Raw genomic sequence first — 23700 nt, 5'->3', positions numbered from 1 at the left:
AGCAATAAAATAATAGAATATCTATGTGTGTTGTTTTGTTGTTTCCCTTTGGCGTGGCTTTGCCGAGGAAGCTAAGAATATTAATGCACATTACAATTCCTTATAGGGGAAACACATACTAATTAACGGATTACTAACATAGCATATAATCACTAACACACATTACAACTAATTACATTCTTGTAATTAAAGGCCTATGACAAAGGTGCATCTATTGGAGCGACATTGTCTCAAGCTTACACATCTAACGGGTCTCCACTTGACTTTGTATTGTCTCGGAAGAAGTCCACCCACACCTCCACTTCCACAAACTGCTGGGAGTTGCCTCGCTCTGCCTCACAGTCAGAATTCTCCTCCTGCTTCACGTTGCCTCCATCGATGTGAAGGTCCCATTTTGGAGTTGAATCTTCATCTTCACATTTTACCTTCACTTCTTCGCTCTTCACCATCACTTCTTCACATTTCACCTTCACTTCTTCACTCTTCACCATCACTTCTTCACATTTCACCATCACTTCTTCGCTCTTCACCATCACTTCTTCGCTCTTCACCATCACTTCTTCACTCTTCACCATCATTTCTTCACATTTCACCATCACCTCTTCACATTTCACCTCGATACCTTTACAAGTGTCCAAGCTGGGATTTTCTTCCGGTTCGTGTTTCATGAGGGATGGGCTCATTGCGGCACTTTGACTTTCACAAGCTGATTTCAGACTCTGACTCCGCTCCTTGTGGATCTTCTGATGCTTCTGTGTTCTCTGGTGTACTTGAAGATTTGATGAATGTGCAAATGCCTTCCCGCACACACTGCACTTGAAGGGTTTCTCTCCCGTGTGTGTACTCTGGTGTGTTTTAAGAGCAGATGAATCTGAAAATGTCTTCCCACACACACTGCACTTGAAAGGTTTCTCTCCCGTGTGTGTTCTCTGGTGTGTTTTAAGAGCAGATGACTGTGAAAATGCCTTCCCACACACACTGCACCTAAAGGGTTTCTCTCCCGTGTGTGTTCTCTGGTGTGTTTTAAGAGTAGATGAATCTGAAAATGTCTTCCCACACACACTGCACCTGAAGGGTTTCTCTCCCGTGTGTGTACTCTGGTGTGTTTTAAGAGCAGATGAATCTGAAAATGTCTTCCCACACACACTGCACTTGAAAGGTTTCTCTCCCGTGTGTGTTCTCTGGTGTGTTTTAACAGCAGATGACTGTGAAAATGCCTTCCCACACACACTGCACCTAAAGGGTTTCTCTCCCGTGTGTGTTCTCTGGTGTTTTTTAAGAGTAGATGAATCTGAAAATGTCTTCCCACACACACTGCACCTGAAGGGTTTCTCTCCCGTGTGTGTTCTCTGGTGTGTTTTAAGAGCAGATGAATCTGAAAATGTCTTCCCACACACAGTGCACTTGAAGGGTTTCTCTCCCGTGTGTGTTCTCTGGTGTTTTTTAAGAACAGATGACTGTGCAAATGCCTTCCCACACACAGTGCACTTGAAGGGTTTCTCTCCCGTGTGTGTTCTCTGGTGTGTTTTAAGAGTAGATGAATCTGAAAAAGTCTTCCCACACACAGTGCACTTGAAGGGTTTCTCTCCCGTGTGTGTTCTCTGGTGTTTTTTAAGAGTAGATGACTGTGAAAATGCCTTCCCACACACAGTGCACTTGAAGGGTTTCTCTCCTGTGTGTGTTCTCTGGTGGGCCTCAACAACTGATGGCCATGCAAATGGCTTGTTACACACAGTGCACTTGAAGGGTTTCTCTCCTGTGTGAGTTCTCTGGTGCTGTGTCAAATTTCCAGTCCGATCCGTGCTGTATGCACGCTGGTCGCATTGTTGAATTGTAGTACCGCGCTGGTGTGCTGAGGGCCTTTGCTCCATCAGACCAGCGTCAGCTGCAGACAGAAATATAGATTATCCACACCATCTACACGTCAGAATCCAGCCATGGAGGAATTACTATATACAGTCACACGTGACTTACACGTCTATATTCATTCATATATTCACGACTAGCTGTACTACCCGGCTTCGCCCGGGACTTTGATCCACCACGTCCGGCCGCCTATGTCTCCCCAGTGGCGATGTTCACACCACAACAGTTACTCGTTTGAGGCTGAGTCGACGTAGGGGAGGCCCAGAAGCGGTTTAAATAATCGTCGCCGGTGGTGGCCGTGAGCGGGAATCGAACTCGGGTCGCCGGGTTTGTAGCGTAGCGTAGCGCTAACCGCTACACTACAATGCGTTACTTTTCCACACACACACAGACACACACAGACACACACACAGACACACAGACACACACAGACACAAACACACAGACAACGCTAACCGCTACACTACAATGCGTTACTCTTCCACATGCGAGGGTCACGTGACAGATTTGACGTCACAGCTCACTTGCCGTGCAAAAAATCTATACATTATTGAGCTCCCCCCCCCCAATAAAAACCAAAAGTGTATTTGTATAATGTTTGCACGGTGTACAGTCTGGAAAGTACCCACATGACAAATTTCCAGTTTGTTGCATGTCAGGAAGTACACTAAACATTTTGAACAGACAACACACACAATCACAACTTTGCCTTTTATATATATTTGGAGATGCAGTGAAAAACTTTCCCAAAATTCATCACACGGTTTCAGTTTTTTTATTTTCAGTTTGATTTATTTTGGTTATAGTCCCGTGAGCCATTCGGCTCTTGAATCGGGTGCAACCACAACAAGCAAAAAAACAAAAACACGACCAAGAAAAACATCTTACAGTGACTATGTGTGACTGTGCAAACAGCACTGTCATGGCACGCAATGAGAGGGCAAATGTCATAAATATTCCTGTAAGCCCTCGCATCTTCAACATTAATGTTGCCATAGACACGTTGTGGGGTTTTTTGCTTCATTTAAAAAAAGAAAAATTATTATCTGTTATTTTTTATTTTATTTTCTATCTACGTGACTTCACCGAACGAACCAAGAATATTAATTCCTGCAGTCACCAAAGTTTTAAGTCAAAACATTCACACACGTTGACAAAGCCCCACCTTGTGTTGTTGTGGGCAGGTCGCTTCTGATAACAAGAGCGGTATAGCAGCTCAAGCGGGCTTGGCCTAACAAAAGAAAATAAAAACTGCGTGAATATTTACAATAAAACAAAGTTACAAAGTAGCGAGCCGGGTGAAGACAAATTAAACTTAAGCGAGATAATTAAAGTGAATGCAATCAGGCGAGGGCAGGAGGCAAGGCCCCGCGTGGCTAGGCCCCGCGTTGTAAAGTTCCAACCTGGACATCGATTCCCATGCTCGCTGCTACTCAACTGACATCCCTACGAGAGGGAGAGAGAGGCTCTACCTTGGTAAACAACAACCACTACCACCATGAGAATTTCTCACCTCGGATTTCAGTGCAAGCGCGGATCGGCAGCCTCCTGTTACCTCGCGACATCACGTGGTAGCAGGTAACATGACGTCACTTCCAGGGTAGGAGACACGCCCCTCCCATGAGCAGCTCCGTAACTGAATAAATTATGTAAATGAGCCCGGCCCATATGTCGAGGGATGGGGCGTGGCTGCTGAACCCGTCGCAATAAACTCTCGACGGCTTCAACGGACACATTATGTTAATGAACCGCCAGTCACTGGGAGTAGCTTTGCCCAAATAAGGATTGCCACTGGGTTGATATCGGCAGTGACCCAAGCGGAGGTGACGTCACGCTCAAGAGCGCTGTGGACGGGGTTGGGGGAGTGTGAATACCTTGGTGACATGACGTCACTAGCGAGGTACACCTCCCGCTGGCACTTCATGCCGATGAGGTCATGCGAAGTGGTGACGTCACAGAGTGGGGATGGAGTTTAAGTTGATTTAGCTTCATTTTCCATTGCCCCCTCCCTTGGGTGCGTGAGCTCAGCAACAACAACGTGGACATTATTGTGTATACACTGTGTGTGTACGTACACACACGGTGTGTGTGTACGTACACACTGTGTGTGTCTGTACATACACACACACTGTGTGTGTATGTATGTGTGTGTGTAGTGGAGGGCAAAGGCGGTGCATTGGCCAGTCATCTGAGTCAGTAGACCCATGGCATCTTATCATCAATTAATTTTTTTAAATGTATTATTTTTATTTGTTATTTGTATTACATTTTTTCATTTTTTAATCTTTTATTTTGTTTATTTTTTGTTTTCTATCTACGTGACTTTACCGGAAGAAACAGGAATATGGTAGCGCATTCTCTATTTGTTGCAGAGGTTCAAAGTTCAAATCCGACAGGCACATCTGGCTACCCCAGTAACATTCACCACAATATGCGCTGTTCTGCTTCACAGCGGATGTAAAACAGAGTATTGTGTCACTCACAACGCACATTGCATGTTGGTGTCACGGTCAAAATTGTGGAAATTCCAAACATTATCCAGAAACTCTACAACGGAAATGTTTGGTTACGTACGGTTTGAAAGAAGTGTTAGTCAAACAGAATGTGTATTTGCGTGCGCGTGTTTAAACATATCTTTGTACGAGCGGTAGGGCAGCGGTTAGCGCTACGCTGCGCTACGAACCCGGAGACCCGGGTTCGTTTCCCGCTCACGGCCAACACCGCCAGTGACGATTATCTGAACCGGTCCTGGGCCTTCCCTAGGTCGACTCAGCCTAAAGATGAGTACCCAGTGTGATGTGAGCATCGCCACTCGGGATACAAAGGCGGCCGGGCGCGGTGCTGGCTACCCACCCCGTGTGCCGTGCCAGCCTTCATAAGTGCTCGCTAACAGCACTTGCCCCTAGAGTCTGTTAATGCTCTACCGGGGATCTTTGTTCTTGTTGTTGTGTACGAGTGGGGAGCGGTAATTTAGTGGCTATAGCACTGCACTCCGTAACCCGGTGACCCAAATTGGATTCCTGCTCATGACACACAACAGTGGCAGATATTTAAACCAGTCCTGGGTTTTCCCTACACCGATGTAGTCTTGAATGACTTCCTAGTGTGGTGTGTAAATACCAGGGGAGACAAAGGCGGCCCGGTGCGGTGTTGGCCACTCTCCCCCTCGAGTGCCGTGCGTGCCGGCGTTTATAGGAGCTCACCAACAGCACTTGCCCCAGCAGTCTGTTGAAGGCTATACGGGGGATCTTTGTGTGTGAGTGTGTGAGTACCTGGTACGGTGTGTAAACATGGCCACTAGAGAGACAAAGGCGGTCGGGCGTTGTGCTGGCCACCTACCCCCTCGTGTACTGTTCCGGCCTTCATAGGTGCTCGCTAACAGCACTTGCCCCTACAGTCTGTTAAGGCTATATGGGGGATCTTTGTGTGTGAGTGCAATAAGATCAGGCAACATGACTGGCAGAGAAAATTGCTTGAGATTATTTTAAAAGCATGGGTTTAGAAAAGTGAACAAAGCATGTCTCTATTATGTCCATTACCATTGAAGGGTGCATTGGGTTCAAAGTCATCCGCATAGCCTCAAATCTGCATTAATGCCAATTTGTCTCCGTATCTGGTAAGATCAAAGTATTACAGGAGGTCCTCTCACGCGTTATCCCAGACTGATGTGAGTGCACGATCTCTGTATTAGTTTTTTTATTGTCCTTAACTCAAATCAAACAATTCATAATAAAGGTTTTTGGGTTAGATCGCGTTTATTTATAAATGTGTTGTAACCCTCCACCACCCGACACGGCCAATCAGCAAATAAAAAAAGTGTCACGTTGACAAAAGACAAATAATTCACTACTTTAGCCCACCGGTGTGTTGAAGAGTGAATCCACATTTACAGTTTGAGTACGACGTTTCGCTGGTAAATACATCCAGCATCATCGGGCAATTCGCCAGAATGGTAAAGCCCTCGCTTGCTCCCGGTTTTATATAGATCAGCAGGGTGACGTCATCACTTAACTCATATCAGGTGCAGTGATTAGAGGCGGAGGGGGGGGTATTGTAATTATATAATCGATTAGTAATCAGTCATTGGTTATGATTAGTAATGAGTTGTAGATTAGTAATTCTTTAAATCAAAATGTAATGTGTATTATTTAATAATATGCTTCCAGGCCGCACTAAGCCGGTAGCTGTCAGAGCGATTAAAGTTATTCTTGTTCCTCTCAATTTCAATGGATTCTCTAATTAGTCTTTGCCAGTAATAATTAGTTTTACACACCACTGCAACAAACAATATGCAGTTCAGGTCAAATAAGACATTCCTTTTTAACACTTTCCAACCAAGGTTGAGATGTTAATGCATTAGCTCTGTTCGTTCATATCTGCCCATCTGTCTGTAGCATGGCATTTCGATAACCCTCTTAAAGATGTATGGACTGATGCTGTACAGGAGGATGTGAAGCTGAGTGGACTTGCCGATGACCGGTACCAGCGGTGTCAAGATCGGCCTCTGTGGAGGAGGCTCGTGAAGCACGCTGCTGGGCAATTGGAGGCAGTCGCCCTCCAGTAACAACGGAGGGCGGATGAGCGACGCTCACGACAACGAGCGGAGCGTCGGCCACACCAAGCCGGTGCAGTGGTGCCTCTGTCAGTCATCTTATTGAGCACATGGCAACTTGGGTCCGTCCTGTGAGCTGGCAGAGAGCCTTCGACACATCACGTGGCCTCAACACGTAAGACAAAACTACAATTCGTGTTGTAGAGAATGTACCTCCTCCTATACGTGTAACTTTTAAGTGGTATGCCTTGTAACTGATGAATGATCCGAGTGTGCCACCTATTTCAAAGACAATGAGTTGCTCCAGATGCTTCGTGGGACACAAAAACACCGTTTGACCTGTATCACAAGAACAACGGGTCTCACCTGAGTTCTCTGTACAGGTTACTTTCAAACACACACACACACTTTGTCCTAACATCACTTATTCAATGGTTGACCCTTACAGATCAAATGTTACAAGTATGCACAAAACCAGACAAGCATACATTCTAAATTATTGACAGGCATATTAACAAAATTGGATTACTGCAGTGAAATATACTGCATCACGTTACATCGTATTACCAAGAAGCTTTTAAAAAAAGTTGCACAGTCTGCTTCACAGTGAATGTAAAACATACTATTGTGTCATTCAAAACGAGTAGGCCATTGCATGCTGGCGTCTGAGTGAAAATGTAGCAAATTCTAAACATTACCTACAAACTACACAACTGAGATGACGCATCAATCATCGCCCCCTACTGACAGGCTCTTGTCCACATGCAGGCCGGTGCAGGGCCACCACCTTGTGCCACACAGGGGCAGCTGCTACTTGGGGATGCTCTTCGAGTGCTTCAGACGAGATACAAAACTCCCGAGTTGCTGAGGCGGTTAAGCAAGCACCGTGTAAATGCAATTATTATGATAACATAGTGAATGCTTGGGGGTTTATTGTCTCTCGTTCCTGGTTAGAGATCTATCCAACCCACGGGCCCACAAAGATTAGCCGCCCTTACTCTGCAGGATGAACCTAGGAACTGAGTGTTCAACTTCACATTCTTGTCATTAAAGGCCTGTGACAAAGGTGCATCTATTGGAGCGACATCGTCTCTGGCTTACACATCTACCGGGTCTCCACTTGACTTTGTATTGTCTAGGAACAAGTCCACCCACACCTCCACTTCCACAAACTGCTGGGAGTTGCCTCGCTCTGCCACACAGTCAGAATTCTCCTCCTGCTTCACGTTGCCTCCATCAATGTGAAGGTACGATTTTGGAGTTGAATCTTCATCTTCACATTTCACCTTCACTTCTTCGCTATTCACCATCACTTCTTCCCTCTTCACCATCACCTCTTCATATTTCACCTCGATACTTTAAAAGTGTTAAAGCTGGGATTGTTTCCGGTTTGTGTTTCACGAGGGATGGGCTTATTGTGGCACTTTGACTTTCACAAGCTGATTTCAGACTCCACTCCTTACAGATCTTCTGATGCTTTTGTGTTCTCTGGTGTACTTGAAGATTTTATGAATGTGCAAACGCCTTCCTGCAGAGTGCACCTGAAGGGTTTCTCTCCCATGTGTGTTCTCTGGTGTACTTGAAGATGTGGTGACTGCGAAAACATCATCCCGCACAAAAAGCACCTGAAGGGTTTCTCTCCTGTGTGTGTTCTCTGGTGTTTTTTAAGAGCAGATGACCGTGAAAATTCCTTCCCACACACAGTGCACTTGAATGGTTTCTCTCCCGTGTGTGTACTCTGGTGTCTTTGCAGATTTGATGAATGTGCAAACGCCTTCCCGCACATCATACACCTGAAGGGTTTCACTCCCGTGTGTGTTCTCTGGTGTGTTACAAGATTACATGAATCTGAAAATGCGTTCCCACACACAGTGCACTTGAAGGGTTTCTCTCCTTTGTGTGTTCTCTGGTGTTTTTTAAGAACTGATGGGCATGCAAATGCCTTCCCACACACGATGCACTTGAAGGGTTTCTCTCCTGTGTGTGTTCTTTGGTGGGTCTGAAGAACTAATGGCCGTGCAAATGCCTTCCCACACACACTGCACTTGAAGGGTTTCTCTCCCGTGTGTGTTCTCTGGTGTACTTGAAGATGTGATGACTGTGCAAACGCCTTCCCGCACAGAGTACACCTGAAGGGTTTCTCTCCCGTGTGTGTTCTCTGGTGTTTTTTAACAACAGATGACTGTGAAAATGCCTTCCCACACACAGTGCACTTGAAGGGTTTCTCTCCTGTGTGTGTTCTCTGGTGGGTCTGAAGAACAGATGGCCAAGTAAATGCCTTCCCACACAAAGTGCACTTGAAGGGTTTCTCTTGTGTGTGAGTTCTCTGGTGCCGTGTCAAATTTCCAGTCCGATCCGAGCTGTACGCACGTTGGTCGCATTGTTGACTTGTCATACCGAGCTGCGCTGAGTGCATTTGCTCCATCAGACCAATTCTGCGGAGGAAGCGTCAGAGGAATCGTCAGCTGCAGACAGAAAAAAATAATATCCACACCATCTACACGACAGTATCGAGGCACAGAGGAATGCATATATAGTCACATGTGACTTACACGTCTATACTTATTCATATATTCAGGATGTAATAAAAACGTTTCCCAAATTCATCACAGGGCTGTGATGGCACAGAATGAGAGGGCAAATGGTTATAAATATGCCTGGAAGCCCTCGTATCTTCAAAATGAATGTTCACCCATTCATTTTTTTATGAGAGCTAAATTCAGCTGACATAGCAAAGGGTGTTGAAAACAATACTATTTGTGTTAGGCAGAAATGCATAAATTAATGTTCAATCACAACTTAGAGGTGTGAATCCAGGCTCAGATGTCCTTGAATGCTGGGATGAACAGTTCCGACTTCAGCTGAATGTGTGTGCTGTGTTGACTTCCTGTTTCCTTCATATAAAGAGTTCCAGAGGAAAACAAAAGTAAACTACTGTTACGCTATAACCTCCGTGTTCAACAGAGTTAATAGACGTTACTAAAAAAAAAACTGTACACCGTCACTGGGTAAACAGGCGGTGGCGTGTCTAGAATCACGCCTGGCCACCTTCATCTGCTTGGCATGAATGCTTCCTCACTCCACCAAGTAATTAATTGAGGATTAATTAACATAGCCGAGGCTAACTGGTGAGATGTTAACTACCTCACCTGGTATACAGGGAGTCGTGCGTTCGATCACAACCCTGACGCCTGCTGTATATTTGGAGTTTGCGCGTCTCTCCGTCTATCGTCTTTGACCGATAGACATTGACACACGTATTCTTGTTTCTTTCGGTAAAGTTACGTAGATAGAAAATAACAATAACTGATAATGCAATTACATTAAATAAAGGCCACTTGTGCTGCGATCAAAAAGTGAGTTTATTTACTTTATTTACAATTTTCATTTATTTTCATTATGTTATTTTAATTTTATTTCCTATCTACGTGACTTTACCGAAAGAACCAAGAATATTAATTCCTGCAGTCACCAAAGTTTTAAGTCAAAACATTCACACACGTTGACAAAGCCTCACCTTGTGTTGTTGTGGGCAGGTCGCTTCTGATAACAAGAGCGGTATAGCAGCTCAAGCGGGCTTGGCCTGCTAACAAAAGAAAATAAAACTGCGTGAATATTTACAATAAAACAAAGTTACAAAGTGGCGAGCCGGGTGAAGACAAATTAAACTTAAGCGAGATTATTAAAGTAAACGCAATCAGGCGAGGGCAGGAGGCAAGGCCCCGCGTGGCTAGGCCCCGCGTTGTAAAGTTCCAACCTGGACATCGATTCCCATGCTCGCTGCTACTCAACTGACATCCCTACGAGAGAGCGAGGCTCTACCTTGGTAAACAACAACCACCACAACAACCACCACAACCACAACGATGAGAATTTCTCACCTCGGATTCCAGTGCAGGAAGCGATAGCTTCCTGTTACCTCGTGACGTCACGCAGCAGCAGGTGACGTGACGTCACATCCGGGGTACGAGACACGCTCCTCCCACAATGAGCGTCTCTGTAACTAAATAAATTAGAAAATGAATAAATTATGTTAATGTTCCGCCCAAATGTCGTGAGTGCTGAACCCGTGGCAATAAACTCGCGACGGCTTTAACGAACACATTATGTTAATGAGCCGCCAGTCACTGGGCGTGGCTTTGCCCATATAAGGAGTGACACTGGACCGATATCGGCAGTGACCCCAGCGTATGTGACGTCGTGTTCAAGAGCGTGGTGGAATAACTGGGTGACATGACGTCACTAGCGAGGTACACCTCCCCCTGGCGTTTCACACCGATGAAGTAATGCTGAGTGGTGACGTCACAGAGCGGGGTTGGAGTTTAAGTTGATTTAGATTCATTTTCCATTGCTCCCTCCCTTGGGTGCGTGGGCTCAGCTACAACAACGTGGACATTATTGTGTATACACTGTGTGTGTACACTGTGTGTGTACACTGTGTGTATACACTGTGTGTGTACACTGTGTATACTGTGTGTGTGTACACTGTGTGTGTGTACACTGTGTGTGTACACTATGTGTGTATACACTGTGTGTGTGTACACTGTGTGTACACTATGTGTGTATACACTGTGTGTGTGTACACTGTGTGTGTACACTGTGTGTGTCCGCATCCAACCGAACCCCCGGCAAGGCCATCTACTTAATGACGAGAGAAAATTCACACGAAATGTCCTTTTCAATGAAGTCTTCCAGATGTAAATTTATACAAGCTTTTAATGAAGAAATAAAATCATCTAATTCAAAACACAACACAATTCAAAGATGTTTCATTTTAAAACTTCAAAACGGAGCATGGGGTGCTTGCATGAATGCGTCCTTCGTGTGCAAATGTTGCGACTTTCCTGGCCTAAAGGCCGTCAATGTGTTGGACCATTATTGGTGCACAGCGTCTCAACAACAGCAGTGGGGTTTGCTTCAACCGATAGGTACGAACATCCAGACGTGAATCAGCATGGAGCACTTCTAGTCCCAGTTAGACAAAATCTACGTCAACACGTAAGACAAAACTACAATTCGTGTTGTAGAGAATGTACCTCCTCCGCTACATGTAACTTTCAAGTGATATGCCTTGTAACTGATGAATGATCCGAGCGTGCTCCCTATTTCAAAGACAATGAGTTGCTGCAGAGGCCGACGCTTCGTGAAACACAAAAGTACCCTTTGACCTGTATCACAAGAACAACGTGTCTCACTTGAGATATCTGTACAGGTTACTTTCAAACACACACACTTTGTCCTAACATCACTTAATCTAGATTTGAACACTTAATCAATGTTTGACACTCATAGAAAAAATGTTACATGTACACGCACAATCAGACAAGTATTCATTCTTAATTATTGACAGGCATATTAACAAAATTGAATTACTGCAGTGAAATATGCATCAGGTTACATCGTATTAACAAGAAGCTATTTTTAAAAATACGCACCGTCTGCTTAACAGTGTATGTACATAATCTTGGTTCTTTCGGTAGTCATGTAGAATATAATTCTATTGTTTTATATTTTTATTATTTTATTGTTTCCCTTCTACGTGACTTTACCAAAAAAAACAAGAATATGAATCCCTGCAGTCACGAAAGCTTTAAATCAAAAGTGTATGTACAACGTACTATTGTGGCATTCAAAACGAGTAGGCCGTTGCATGCTGGCGTCTGGGTCAAAATGTAGCAAATTCTAAACATTACCTACAAATAATAGATCACCGCGTTTTGATGGCAACACAAGCAATCGTCATCAGGTGGGACAAGCACAGCAGCAAGAAGAAACTACTGGAGTAGGCGCCTACTACTTCAGCAGTTTCTCTTGCTGTGGCTGTCCCACCTGATGACGATTGCTTGTGTTGTGATCTAAACGCCGTGATCTGTTATGTTTCTACCCACGTGGTGACTTTACCGAAATAACTCAAGAGTGTGGATTCCTGCAGTCACGAAAGCTTCGAATCAAGATTGCCTACAAACTACACAACTGAGATTACGCATCAATCATCGCCCCCTACTGACAGGCTCTTGTCCACGTGCAAGCTGGTGCAGGGCCACCACCTTGTGCCACACAGGGGCAGCTGCTACTTGGGGATGCTCTTCGAGTGCTTCAGACGAGATACAAAACTCCGAGTTGCTGAGGCGGTTAAGCAAGCACCGTGTAAATGCAATTATTATAATATAGTGAATGCTTGGGGGCTTGTCTCTCGCTCCTGGTTAGAGATCTACCCAACCCACAGGTCCACAAAGACTGGCCGCTCTTACTCTGCAGGTTGAACCTAGGAAATGAGTGTTCAACTTCACATTCTTGTCATTAAAGGCCTGTGACAAAGGTGCATCTATTGTAGTGACATCGTCTCTGGCTTACACATCTACCGGGTCTCCACTTGTCTTTGTGTTGTTTAGGATCACGTCCACCCACACCTCCACTTCCACAAACTGCTGGGAGTTGCCTCGCTCTGCCTCAGTCAGAATTCTCCTCCTGCTTCACGTTGCCTCCATCGATGTGCAGGTCCCATTTTGGAGTTGAATCTTCATCTTCACATTTTACCTTCACTTCTTCGCTCTTCACCATCACTTCTTCACATTTCACCATCACCTCTTCATATTTCACCTCGATACCTTTAAAAGTGTCCAAGCTGGGATTTTCTTCCGGTTCCTGTTTCATGAGGGATGGGCTATTTGCGGCACTTTGACTTTCACAAGCTGATTTCAGACTCCACTGCTTGTGGATCTTCTGATGCTTCTGTGTTCTCTGGTGTACTTGAAGATTTGATGAATTTGCAAATGCCTTCCCACACACACTGCACTTGAAGGGTTTCTCTCCCATGTGTGTTCTCTGGTGTTTTTTTAGAACAGATGACCGTGAAAATGCCTTCCCACACACACTGCACTTGAAGGGTTTCTCTCCCGTGTGTGTTCTCTGGTGTGTTTTAAGAGCAGATGACCGTGAAAATGCCTTCCCACACACACTGCACTTGAAGGGTTTCTCTCCCGTGTGTATTCTCTGGTGTGTTTTAAGAGCAGATGAAACTGAAAAAGTCTTCCCACACACAGTGCATTTGAAGGGTTTCTCTCCCGTGTGTGTTCTCTGGTGTCTTTGAAGAGCAAATGACTGTGAAAATGCCTTTCCACACACACTGCACTTGAAGGGTTTCTCTCCCGTGTGTGTTCTCTGGTGTGTTTTAAGAGCAAATGAATCTGAAAATGTCTTCCCACACACACTGCACTTGAAGGGTTTCTCTCCCGTGTGCGTTCTTTGGTGTCTTTGAAGATGAGATGAATCTGAAAATGCCTTCCCACACACACTGCACTTGAAGGGTTTCTCTCCCGTGTGTGTTCTCTGGTGTGTTTTAAGAGCAAATGAACCTGAAAATGTCTTCCGACACACACTGCACCTGAAGGGTTTCTCTCCCGTGTGTGTTCTCTGGTGTGTTTTAAGAGCAGATGACCATGAAAATGTCTTCCCACACACACTGCACCTGAAGGGTTTCTCTCCCGTGTGTGTTCTCTGGTGTTTTTTAAGAGTAGATGAATCTGAAAATGCCTTTCCACACACACTGCACTTGAAGGGTTTCTCTCCCGTGTGTGTTCTCTGGTGTCTTTGAAGATGAGACGAATCTGAAAATGCCTTCCCACACACACTGCACTTGAAGGGTTTCTCTCCCGTGTGCGTTCTCTGGTGTCTTTGAAGATGAGATGAATCTGAAAATGCCTTCCCACACACACTGCACTTGAAGGGTTTCTCTCCCGTGTGTGTTCTCTGGTGTGTTTTAAGAGCAAATGAACCTGAAAATGTCTTCCGACACACACTGCACCTGAAGGGTTTCTCTCCCGTGTGTGTTCTCTGGTGTGTTTTAAGAGCAGATGACCATGAAAATGTCTTCCCACACACACTGCACCTGAAGGGTTTCTCTCCCGTGTGTGTTCTCTGGTGTGTTTTAAGAGCAAATGAACCTGAAAATGTCTTCTGACACACACTGCACCTGAAGGGTTTCTCTCCCGTGTGTGTTCTCTGGTGTTTTTTAAGAGTAGATGAATCTGAAAATGCCTTCCCACACACAGTGCACTTGAAGAGTTTCTCTCCCGTGTGTGTTCTCTGGTGTGTTTTAAGAGTAGATGAATCTGAAAAAGTCTTCCCACACACAGTGTATTTGAAGGGTTTCTCTCCCGTGTGTGTTCTCTGGTGTTTTTTAAGAGCAAATGACTGTGAAAATGTCTTCACACACACACTGCACTTGAAGGGTTTCTCTCTCGTGTGTGTTCTCTGGTGTCTTTGAAGATGAGATGAATCTGAAAATGCCTTCCCACACACATTGCACTTTAAGGGTTTCTCTCCGGTGTGTGTTCTCTGGTGTGTTTTAAGAGCAAATGAATCTGAAAATGCCTTCCTACACACACTGCACTTGAAGAATTTCTCTCCCGTGTGTGTTCTCTGGTGTTTTTTAAGAGTAGATGAATCTGAAAATGTCTTCCCACACACACTGCACCTGAAGGGTTTCTCTCCCGTGTGTGTTCTCTGGTGTATTTTAAAAGCAGATGACTGTGAAAATGCCTTCCCACACACAGTGCACTTGAAGGGTTTCTCTCCTGTGTGTGTTCTCTGGTGTGTCTCAAGAACTGATGGCCATGCAAATGCCTTGTCACACACAGTGCACTTGAAGGGTTTCTCTCCTGTGTGAGTTCTCTGGTGCTGTGTCAAATTTCCAGTCCGATCCGTGCTGTATGCACGCTGGTCGCATTGTTGACTTGTCGTACCGAGCTGCTGCGCTGACTGCCTTTGCTCCATCAGACCAGCGTCAGCTGCAGACAGAAAATAAGAATATCCACACCATCTACACGTCAGTATCGAGCCATGGAGGAATGAATATATACAGTCACACGTGACTTACACGTCTATATTCATTCATGCATTCACGACTAGCTGTACTACCCGGCTTCACCCGGGACTTGGATCCACCACGTCCGGCCGCCTTTGTCTCCCCAGTGGCGATGTTCACACCACAACAGTTACTCGTTTGAGGCTGAGTCGACCTAGGGGAGGCCCAGAAGCGGTTCAAATAATCGTCACCGGTGGTGGCCGTGAGCGGGAATCGAACTCGGATCGCCGGGTTCATAGCGCGGCGTAGCGCTAACCGATACACTACAATGCGTTACGCTTCCACACACACACACACACAGACACACACACAGACACACACACACAGACACACACAGACACACACAGACACATACACACACAGACACACACACAGACACAGATACACACACAGACACACGCACACAGACACACACACAGACAACGCTAACCGCTACACTACAATGCGTGACGCTTCCACATGCGCGGGTCACGTGACAGATTTGACGTCACAGCTCACTAGCCGTGCAAAAAATCTATACATTATTGAGCTCCCCCCCCCCAAAAAAAAACCACAAAAGTGTATTTGTATAATGTTTGTATGGTGTACAGTCTGGAAAGTACCCACATGGTAAATTTCCAGTTTGTTGCATGTCGGGAAGTACACTAAACATTTTGAACAGACACACACAATCACAACTTTGCCTTATATATATTTGGAGATGCAGTGAAAAACTTTCCCAAAATTCATCACGCGGTTTCAGTTTTTTGATTTTCAGTTTGATTTATTTTGGTTATAGTCCCGTGAGCCATTCGGCTCTTGAATCGGGTGCAACCACAACAAGCAACAAAACAAAAACACGACCAAGAAAATCATCTTACAGTGACTATGTGTGACTGTGCAAACAGCACTGTCATGGCACGCAATGAGAGGGCAAATGTCATAAATATTCCTGTAAGCCCTCGCATCTTCAACATTAATGTTGCCATAGAAACGTTGTGGGGTGTTTTGCTTCATTTAAAGAAAGAAAAATTATTATCTGTTATTTTAATTTTATTTTCCATCTACGTGACTTTACCGAAAGAACCAAGAATATTAATTCCTGCAGTCACCAAAGTTTTAAGTCAAAACATTCACACACGTTGACAAAGCCTCACCTTGTGTTGTTGTGGGCAGGTCGCTTCTGATAACAAGAGCGGTATAGCAGCTCAAGCGGGCTTGGCCTGCTAACAAAAGAAAATAAAAACTGCGTGAATATTTACAATAAAACAAAGTTACAAAGTGGCGAGCCGGGTGAAGACAAATTAAACTTAAGCGAGATAATTAAAGTGAACGCAATCAGGCGAGGGCAGGAGGCAAGGCCCCGCGTGGCTAGGCCCCGCGTTGTAAAGTTCCAACCTGGACATCGATTCCCACGCTCGCTGCTACTCAACTGACATCCCTACGAGAGAGAGGCTCTACCTTGGTAAACAACAACAACCACCACCACAACCACCACCACAACAACCACAATCGCAATGAGAATTTCTCACCTCGGATTTCAGTGCAGGAAGCGATAGCTTCCTGTTATCTCGTGACGTCACGCGGAAGCAGGTGACATGACGTCACTTTCGGGGTGCGAGACACGCTCCTCCCACAATGAGCGTCTCCGTAAATAAATAAATTATAGTATGAATAAATTATGTTAATGTACTTTCGATATTAGTTCATTTTAGTTCATTAGTTCATTTATTTGGTATAGCCCTGTGAGCCATTCGGCTCTTGAATCGGGTGCAACCGCAACAAACAAAAAACATGAACAAGAAAACATCTTAAAGTGATTATTTGACTGTGCAAACAGAAAATACAGGAAAAAAATATCAAAATATTCCTGAAATAGCACCGTACACCAACTCTGTGTGCAAAAATCCCAGTGGGATGCAAGTCAAATAACAACAACAACCACAATACAACTAAGATTAAGGCCATCAGTCTAACTCCGTACTACAATAAACATTAACATGGCCAAAACCAAAAAAACTTTTCGAAATCACCAAAATAAAAGCCATAAATGCAATGTAACAGTGATCATAGGGAGTGTGACCGAATTTTTTACAATAAACTACATAAATAAATTATAACACCAAAATCTAGAGCCATATTTTAGGCCACTGAATAGCAGTGGCAGCTAGGGGTGTACAACTCCTCTAGAGCAGTTTTGAGTGAAGATCTCATAGGTAGTGATTCAAGTTGCAGTTTATTGGCAATAGCATTCCAGACCCTGGGGTCATGAATAGCAAAGGCCCTTCCTCCAGTTTTTGTACGGCAATATGGAATGTAAAGCTGGTAAATGAGCGAAGACCTGAGGTCAAATTTGTTCTTTGAAACAGAGAGGAGATCCAGTAGGTAGTCTGCGGAATTTTTCGTAAGTACATCGTGAATAAATAAGATCTGGTGCACAAGCAGTCGAACATTAAGAGATGTTAAGTTTGACCCAATGTAGAGATCACAGTGGTGAGTCTATGGGGCAGTGTTGAGTCTATGGGCAGTGTTGAGTCTATGGGCAGTGTTGAGTCTATGGGCAGTGTTGAGTCTACGGGCAGTGTTGAGTCTATGGTGCAGTGTTGAGTATATGGGCAGTGTTGAGTCTACGGGCAGTGTTGAGTCTACGGGCAGTGTTGAGTCTATGGGCAGTGCTGAGTCTATTATGGTGTAGTGTTGAGTCTATGGTGCAGTGTTGAGTCTATGGGCAGTGTTGAGTCTATGGGCAGTGCTGAGTCTATGGGCAGTGCTGAGTCTATGGGCAGTGTTGAGTCTATGGGCAGTGCTGAGTCTATGGGCAGTGTTGAGTCTATGGGCAGTGTTTATCAATTCTACAGAATCTGAGCCTCGCTCGCACTGCGTGTTCGCCTATCCGCACTACGATTTATAAAAGTGCCCTGCTAAGGCCTCACGTGATAACAGCCCCGCCGAGTCGCCTGCCCGTGATTCGAGGCACGGAACGTCGAATCTCCTCCTCCACCACGACCACACGAGGACATTGTTTTGTTTATAACCTCACCACGAAGGAGGATATAGCTCAAGACCCCCCCCCCCCCGACACCTACGCAGCGTTGCGCTGGTGAGTGCCGCGTTGAGGCCTATTCCGGGAGTGTCACCGGTCTCGGCTAGATTGCCCAGCCGGCCGAGGCGGCACTTTGGCCGGCTACAGATGCCGCTGTCATGCGATGGTCTCCATAGAGACCTGAAAGATGGTCTCTAGGTTATGTTGTGGGTTAGCAAGCTTCCAAAGGATGCGTGAAGGCTGCCGCTAGGCTTTTGTAACGAATCTTTGCTGCGTGTTTTAAACTTGAATTATTTGCAATGCACGCGTGTCAATGTGCTCTAGAGGAGTTGTACAACCCTAGCTGCCACTGCTATTCAGTGGCCTAAATTATGGCTCTAGATTTTGGTGTTATAATTTATGTAGTTTATTGTAAAAAATTCGGTCACAGTCCCTATGATCACTGTTACATTGGATTTATGGCTTTTATTTTGGTGATTTCGAAAAGTTTTTTTTGTTTTGGCCATGTTTTTGTTTATTGTAGTACGGAGTTAGACTGATGGCTTTAATCTTAGTTGTCTTGTGGTTGTTGTTGTTATTTGACTTGCATCCCACTGGGATTTTTGCACACAGCGTTGGTGTACGGTGCTATTTCAGGAATATTTTGATATTTTTTTCCTGTATTTTCTGTTTGCACAGTCACATAATCACTTTAAGATGTTTTCTTGTTCATGTTTTTTGTTTGTTGCGGTTGCACCCGATTCAAGAGCCGAATGGCTCACAGGGCTATACCAAATAAATGAACTATGAACTATGCGTCGCTCAAAGACTTCACTCGAGCGCGTCGTGTTCAAGCTCGCTTTGTCTACCTTAGGAGCTTACAAAGTGCCGCCCAATAATTTAACGTGCATCTGCCTCTTAGACCCGAGTGAATCGCTTGAACAAGTGCACATTCAGAAGCGTAAACTCTGCGAGTATCTCGTTTTGAATCTTGATGTGAAGCTTTCGTGACTGCAGTAATTCATATTCTTAGCTCTTTCGGTAAAGTCACGTTGAAGGGAAACAATTAAATAATAAAATGTATATAAAACAATAAAAATTCTCGCGACGTTTCAACCTGATGACAACCGTTTGTGTTATGGTCGAAACGTCGTGAGAATTTTTATTGTTTTATATATATTTTATATATTTTATTGTTTCCCTTCAACGTGACTTTACCGAAAGAGCTAAGAATATCTCGTTTTATTCATTCTCCGTGTTTCCAAGGATTAAAAAAATTGCACATTCTCATTACCAATACATCGACCTGGCTGGTGGTCACAGTTGCCAGGAGCCCCTTTCCCTGTCGGCTTGACATTTTTTTCAACTCAATTGTTTTTTTACACAGCTCTTGGACAGACGTGCGGCAGTGTTGGTTTCTATCCTGGAAGGTGCTCTCACTCCAGGGGCTGTTTCATTGATGGGAAAAAAAACCTGAGCTGGGGCTGTAATCAATGTTGTTTTATTGATCTAGTTTAAAACATCAGCACGAACATCGGTGCCAAACTAACACGATGTGAGGCGCTAGATTTGAAGCTCTCGCGATGTGCAAGGATTCATACTCTTTGGATTTTTTTCGGTAAAGCCGCGGAGGTTAAAAAAAATCAAGTTAAACCCAAGTTAAACTTTAGCAGCCTTATAGTTTACAGCAGTATACTCTGCAAGGCAACCAGTTTGTCAGCTTAACTACTGCCTCCTGCCTCTGGTTCACGTGTGTAACGCTCTTCAACCTGCACACGGCCATCTCTCCGTCCCCAACCCCCTGCAGCATAACAGAAGGCGGCTTAACATTAGCCCCCCCCCACGGCCCTTCTTATCTCCCCCCCCCTTAACCTGTATACAATCTCGGGTGTCTTAGAGTTCTCTTCACCTGATGCAGCAATTTTGCCGTGACGGTTTCCACCTCAAGACGGAAGCTTGTGCTGCTGCCTCCGAAACGTCGTGATTTTAATTGAGTTTTTTTCCACTTATTTATTTTATAGATTTTTTTACCTACGTGACTTTAGCAAAAAAAAAACAAAGAGTCCAATGCGAGGAGGCGTTTCCCCCAACGTTCGTTTTCTGCGGTGGCAAAAAATGCAGCCTCTGCGAAACGATGAGAACCTAAATATTTTGCTCAACGCAGGAGGAACGTGTCCATCAGTGAGGGAGCCTTAGGCATGCATCCAATTGTCCCGTTGTGAAGGAGGAGGTCTTTAACCCGGCATGGTTGTCACCTGGTGTACAGGAGGTCGTGGGGTTTGATACCGACTCTGACACTCCCTGCTCTATCTTTGGAGTTGACGTTTCTTGCGCCCCGCAGCCGCGTGGATTTCTCTCCCAGAGTCCTCCGGTTTTTTCTCCTGCACATTCATAAACGCCACACGTTTAGAGTATTTTGCCCTGAATGTCCACTTGATATCAGCCCACCGTTTATGGGCCAATGTCTCTTCTTAAAAAGAGCTATGTAGCACGGTGGTGTGCTTCGCGTGGCAAGATTAAACATTGGTTAGTTTTATTAGTATATATATTTTTTGAGTGATTTGTTTTACTCTTCCTGTAACTCTGCACTCACGCCGTGTTTTTGTTTTGTGTTTGTTGTCATGTTCTGACTCAGCGCCACAACTGGACATCTGTGAAAAAAAGAGCTTCGTAGCGCTTTGGATTCCTCCTCTTGCAGTCTAAATAAATATCATTCCCACTGCTCCTCCTACTCCCTCCCCTTCACCCCTCCTAGCCAAGTGAAGGAAGCCGCCAGGCCGACCATCTGCCACCCCCCCCCCCAATGGAGACTTTCCACACCACCACCCGTTTAGTGGCCTTGCTGGTCGTTGTGCTGGGCGACCGTCACAACCCCTTCGCCCTGCCCCTTGACCGTGAGTAGCAAACAGCGCCGCTACCCCACTTGAGACGATGCCCCCTCTCAACGCTACTCCCACTAAAGGCCATCGACTAAACTCGACTCTTTTGACTTCACTAGGCAATGCCCACTGAGCTTCGACGTTCAAGCGGGGCCGAGTACTCGAAACACTTGTGGGTATCTGTGTGAGTAGTGTGTGGGTATCTGTGTGAGTAGTGTGTGGGTCTCTGTGTGAGTAGTGTGTGGGTCTCTGTGTGAGTAGTGTGTGGGTCTCTCTGTGTGAGTAGTTGTGATGCCGCCGCCACGGAGCCGATCGGCGGGTGGCCCACCTGCGATCTCGCCGCTCCGAGCGGCGAGGCCGACATTGCTCCACCCCACCACCTCCCCACCCCCCCCCCCACCGGAACACACACGCACGCACTCCCCCCCACCATTAGAGCGCGTGGGGAGACACCCTGGCCGACAGGTTTTCACCCAGAAGCCCTCGTAAAGGGATAATCTTCACGGTTTCCTGCAGCCAGGGAATTGGACGGTCTCCCCCGACGCTAACACCCACCGCGGCGCCGTGACTTTGGTTGTAATTACATGGTCGCGACGGGGCTGCCGAGCCACCGCGGGTAGACAGCACACACAACACACACGGGTCAGCAGGCAGGTAGGAGGGCAGAGCCACGAGCGGCGGGAAAGCAGGGTCGCCCTCTGGCTGGAGGGTCGCTGAGCAGGTAAATTTAGATGCGGACGTCGCTGAAAGCAACGGCCCAGGGGATGCTGGGATACAGATGGGCCTACCGATTGGCGGGTGATCCCAGCGAGCTGATTGGCCCGCGAGTCGGCACCAGGTAGCCCCTTTGATGTAGAAAGAATAAAGCGGGTCAGGGCGAAGGAAAAAGGGTCTCTGGCTACTCGAGTCAAGCCCAGGCCCGTGAACTCCCGAGTCCAGCCGCGCGAACGTCCGTGGGACGTATCGACGCGCCGCGAGGACCAGACAGCAGTGACGACGAACCGTGAGTAAGAGAGAGAGGGAGTTGGGACTTAGCTTAAGAGCAAAACCGGAGAGGGTAAAGGGGAGAAGGACAGGTAGAGTGTAGTGCCGACTATCGAGAGATAGATCGGTCCTGCCCCGCTGATCCCGACTGACTCGGTTAAATAAGGGCTCGCCGACGTGGTGGAATAAATCGTCGGCGGTTACATAACGGACTGGTGTGGTTTTTGTGGAAGCGTGGGTGCGCTTGCTGTCGCGGTGGTCGTTACGTAACAGACTGGTGTGGTTATTGCGGAAGCGTGGGTGCGCTTGCTGTCGCGGTGGTCGTTACATAACAGGCTGGTGTGGTGGTTTTTGCGAGGGTGTGGAAAGAGAGTGGAAGCGTGGGTTCGCTTGCTGTTCTCGGTGGTCGCCGCGTGTGTGGAGCGGCGCCGCGTGGATTGTGTGCGCTACGAACCGTCGGCTGCGGACTCCTGCGTTGCGAGCGGATACCCGTCTCGCACGCATGCCCATCGCATAGCCCTTTAAACCCGTTTAAACCAATCCCCCCAAGCGTCGGAGTGAGCACGAACGACGTCGCTTACCCTCCGACCTTTGACCCCCTGTTACCCGCGTGTGATTGGTGCGTGGGACTGCGCGGGCGGGGAGCGTCGCGTTTGGGTGCCGGCGAAGCGCTAGCGGGTCCCAGGGGGGTCGAGTGGGATGTCCCACCGGCAGCAGACCCGGACTCGGGGGGGGACGGCACCGGGGGGGGAACAGGAGCGCGACGACCTTTCCCCGCCAGGGGAGGAGTGCGGCGGCGGCAGCTCCCACACTAGTGGAGAGTCTGGGAGCGTCGGTACTTCGCGGACAGGGTCGCAGGCAGGGGAGATCCCGGGGGCCGGCGACCCTAACAATATGGTGTCAGAAGCGGTACGAACCCCCGCGTTACCCCACGCGAAAATAAGGCATATATTCACTGGCCGGGGTACACCTTCGTGGAGAGCATTTGCCCGCAACGTCCTAGGGGCTAAGGAAATTAATGGGTGGACGGACGCGCAGACGCTACGTCAACTTAATATGAATCTGGATGGGCGGGCAGCCGATTTTGTGGAAGCCCTACCCGCAAGCGCGCAGACACAGCTAGAGGAGCTGATGCGCCGACTTGATCTGCGCTTCGGTACGCGCGATGAGGAGGAGGCAAAAGCGGCCTTAGAGGCACGCCGTCGCCAACCCGGCGAGGACCTGCGCGATTATGCCGAGGATGTGCGTGAGCTAACAAAGATCGCACGCCCGAGGCACACCACGGAAGCGATTGAGGAGCTGGCCACAGAGAAGATCCAGCGATACTTAATGCGCACGGCGTGGTGGCAGCCAGACGTGAACTGTACGCGCCTCTCCTTTGATGCCCTTGTCGAGCGCGCGCGCAAATGTGAAAGAATTTCTAGCAAACGCGCACAGCTCCGAGGACTGGGACGGGAGCGCACCATCGCAAGTCTGTCCACCGAGGAGGAAGAGGAGGAACAGGAGCTCACCAGGATGGTAGGGGGTCGGGAAAGGGGGCCTCCGGTATCCC

At 46.7% G+C, this 23700-nt stretch overlaps 1 protein-coding gene across 1 annotated transcript; it reads right to left on the bottom strand.

Moving 5' to 3' along the window:
- Nucleotides 1-11116: 11116 nt before the first annotated feature.
- LOC142912357 (uncharacterized) lies at nt 11117-14266 on the bottom strand (the record flags this gene model as incomplete). Its single annotated transcript, XM_076060526.1, has 1 exon — nt 11117-14266. A coding segment is annotated over one exon (1398 nt), but the record flags the coding sequence as incomplete, so codon positions are not given.
- Between the last annotated feature and the right edge of the window lie 9434 nt (nt 14267-23700).

The sequence above is a fragment of the Petromyzon marinus genome, unplaced genomic scaffold, assembly GCF_048934315.1.
Source record: "Petromyzon marinus isolate PM22_M1 ecotype Great Lakes invasive population unplaced genomic scaffold, UKy_Petmar_22M1.pri1.0 PM_G_Scaffold_2, whole genome shotgun sequence".
Classification (NCBI taxonomy): domain Eukaryota; kingdom Metazoa; phylum Chordata; class Hyperoartia; order Petromyzontiformes; family Petromyzontidae; genus Petromyzon; species Petromyzon marinus.
This window is presented reverse-complemented; position numbering and strand designations above follow the sequence as displayed.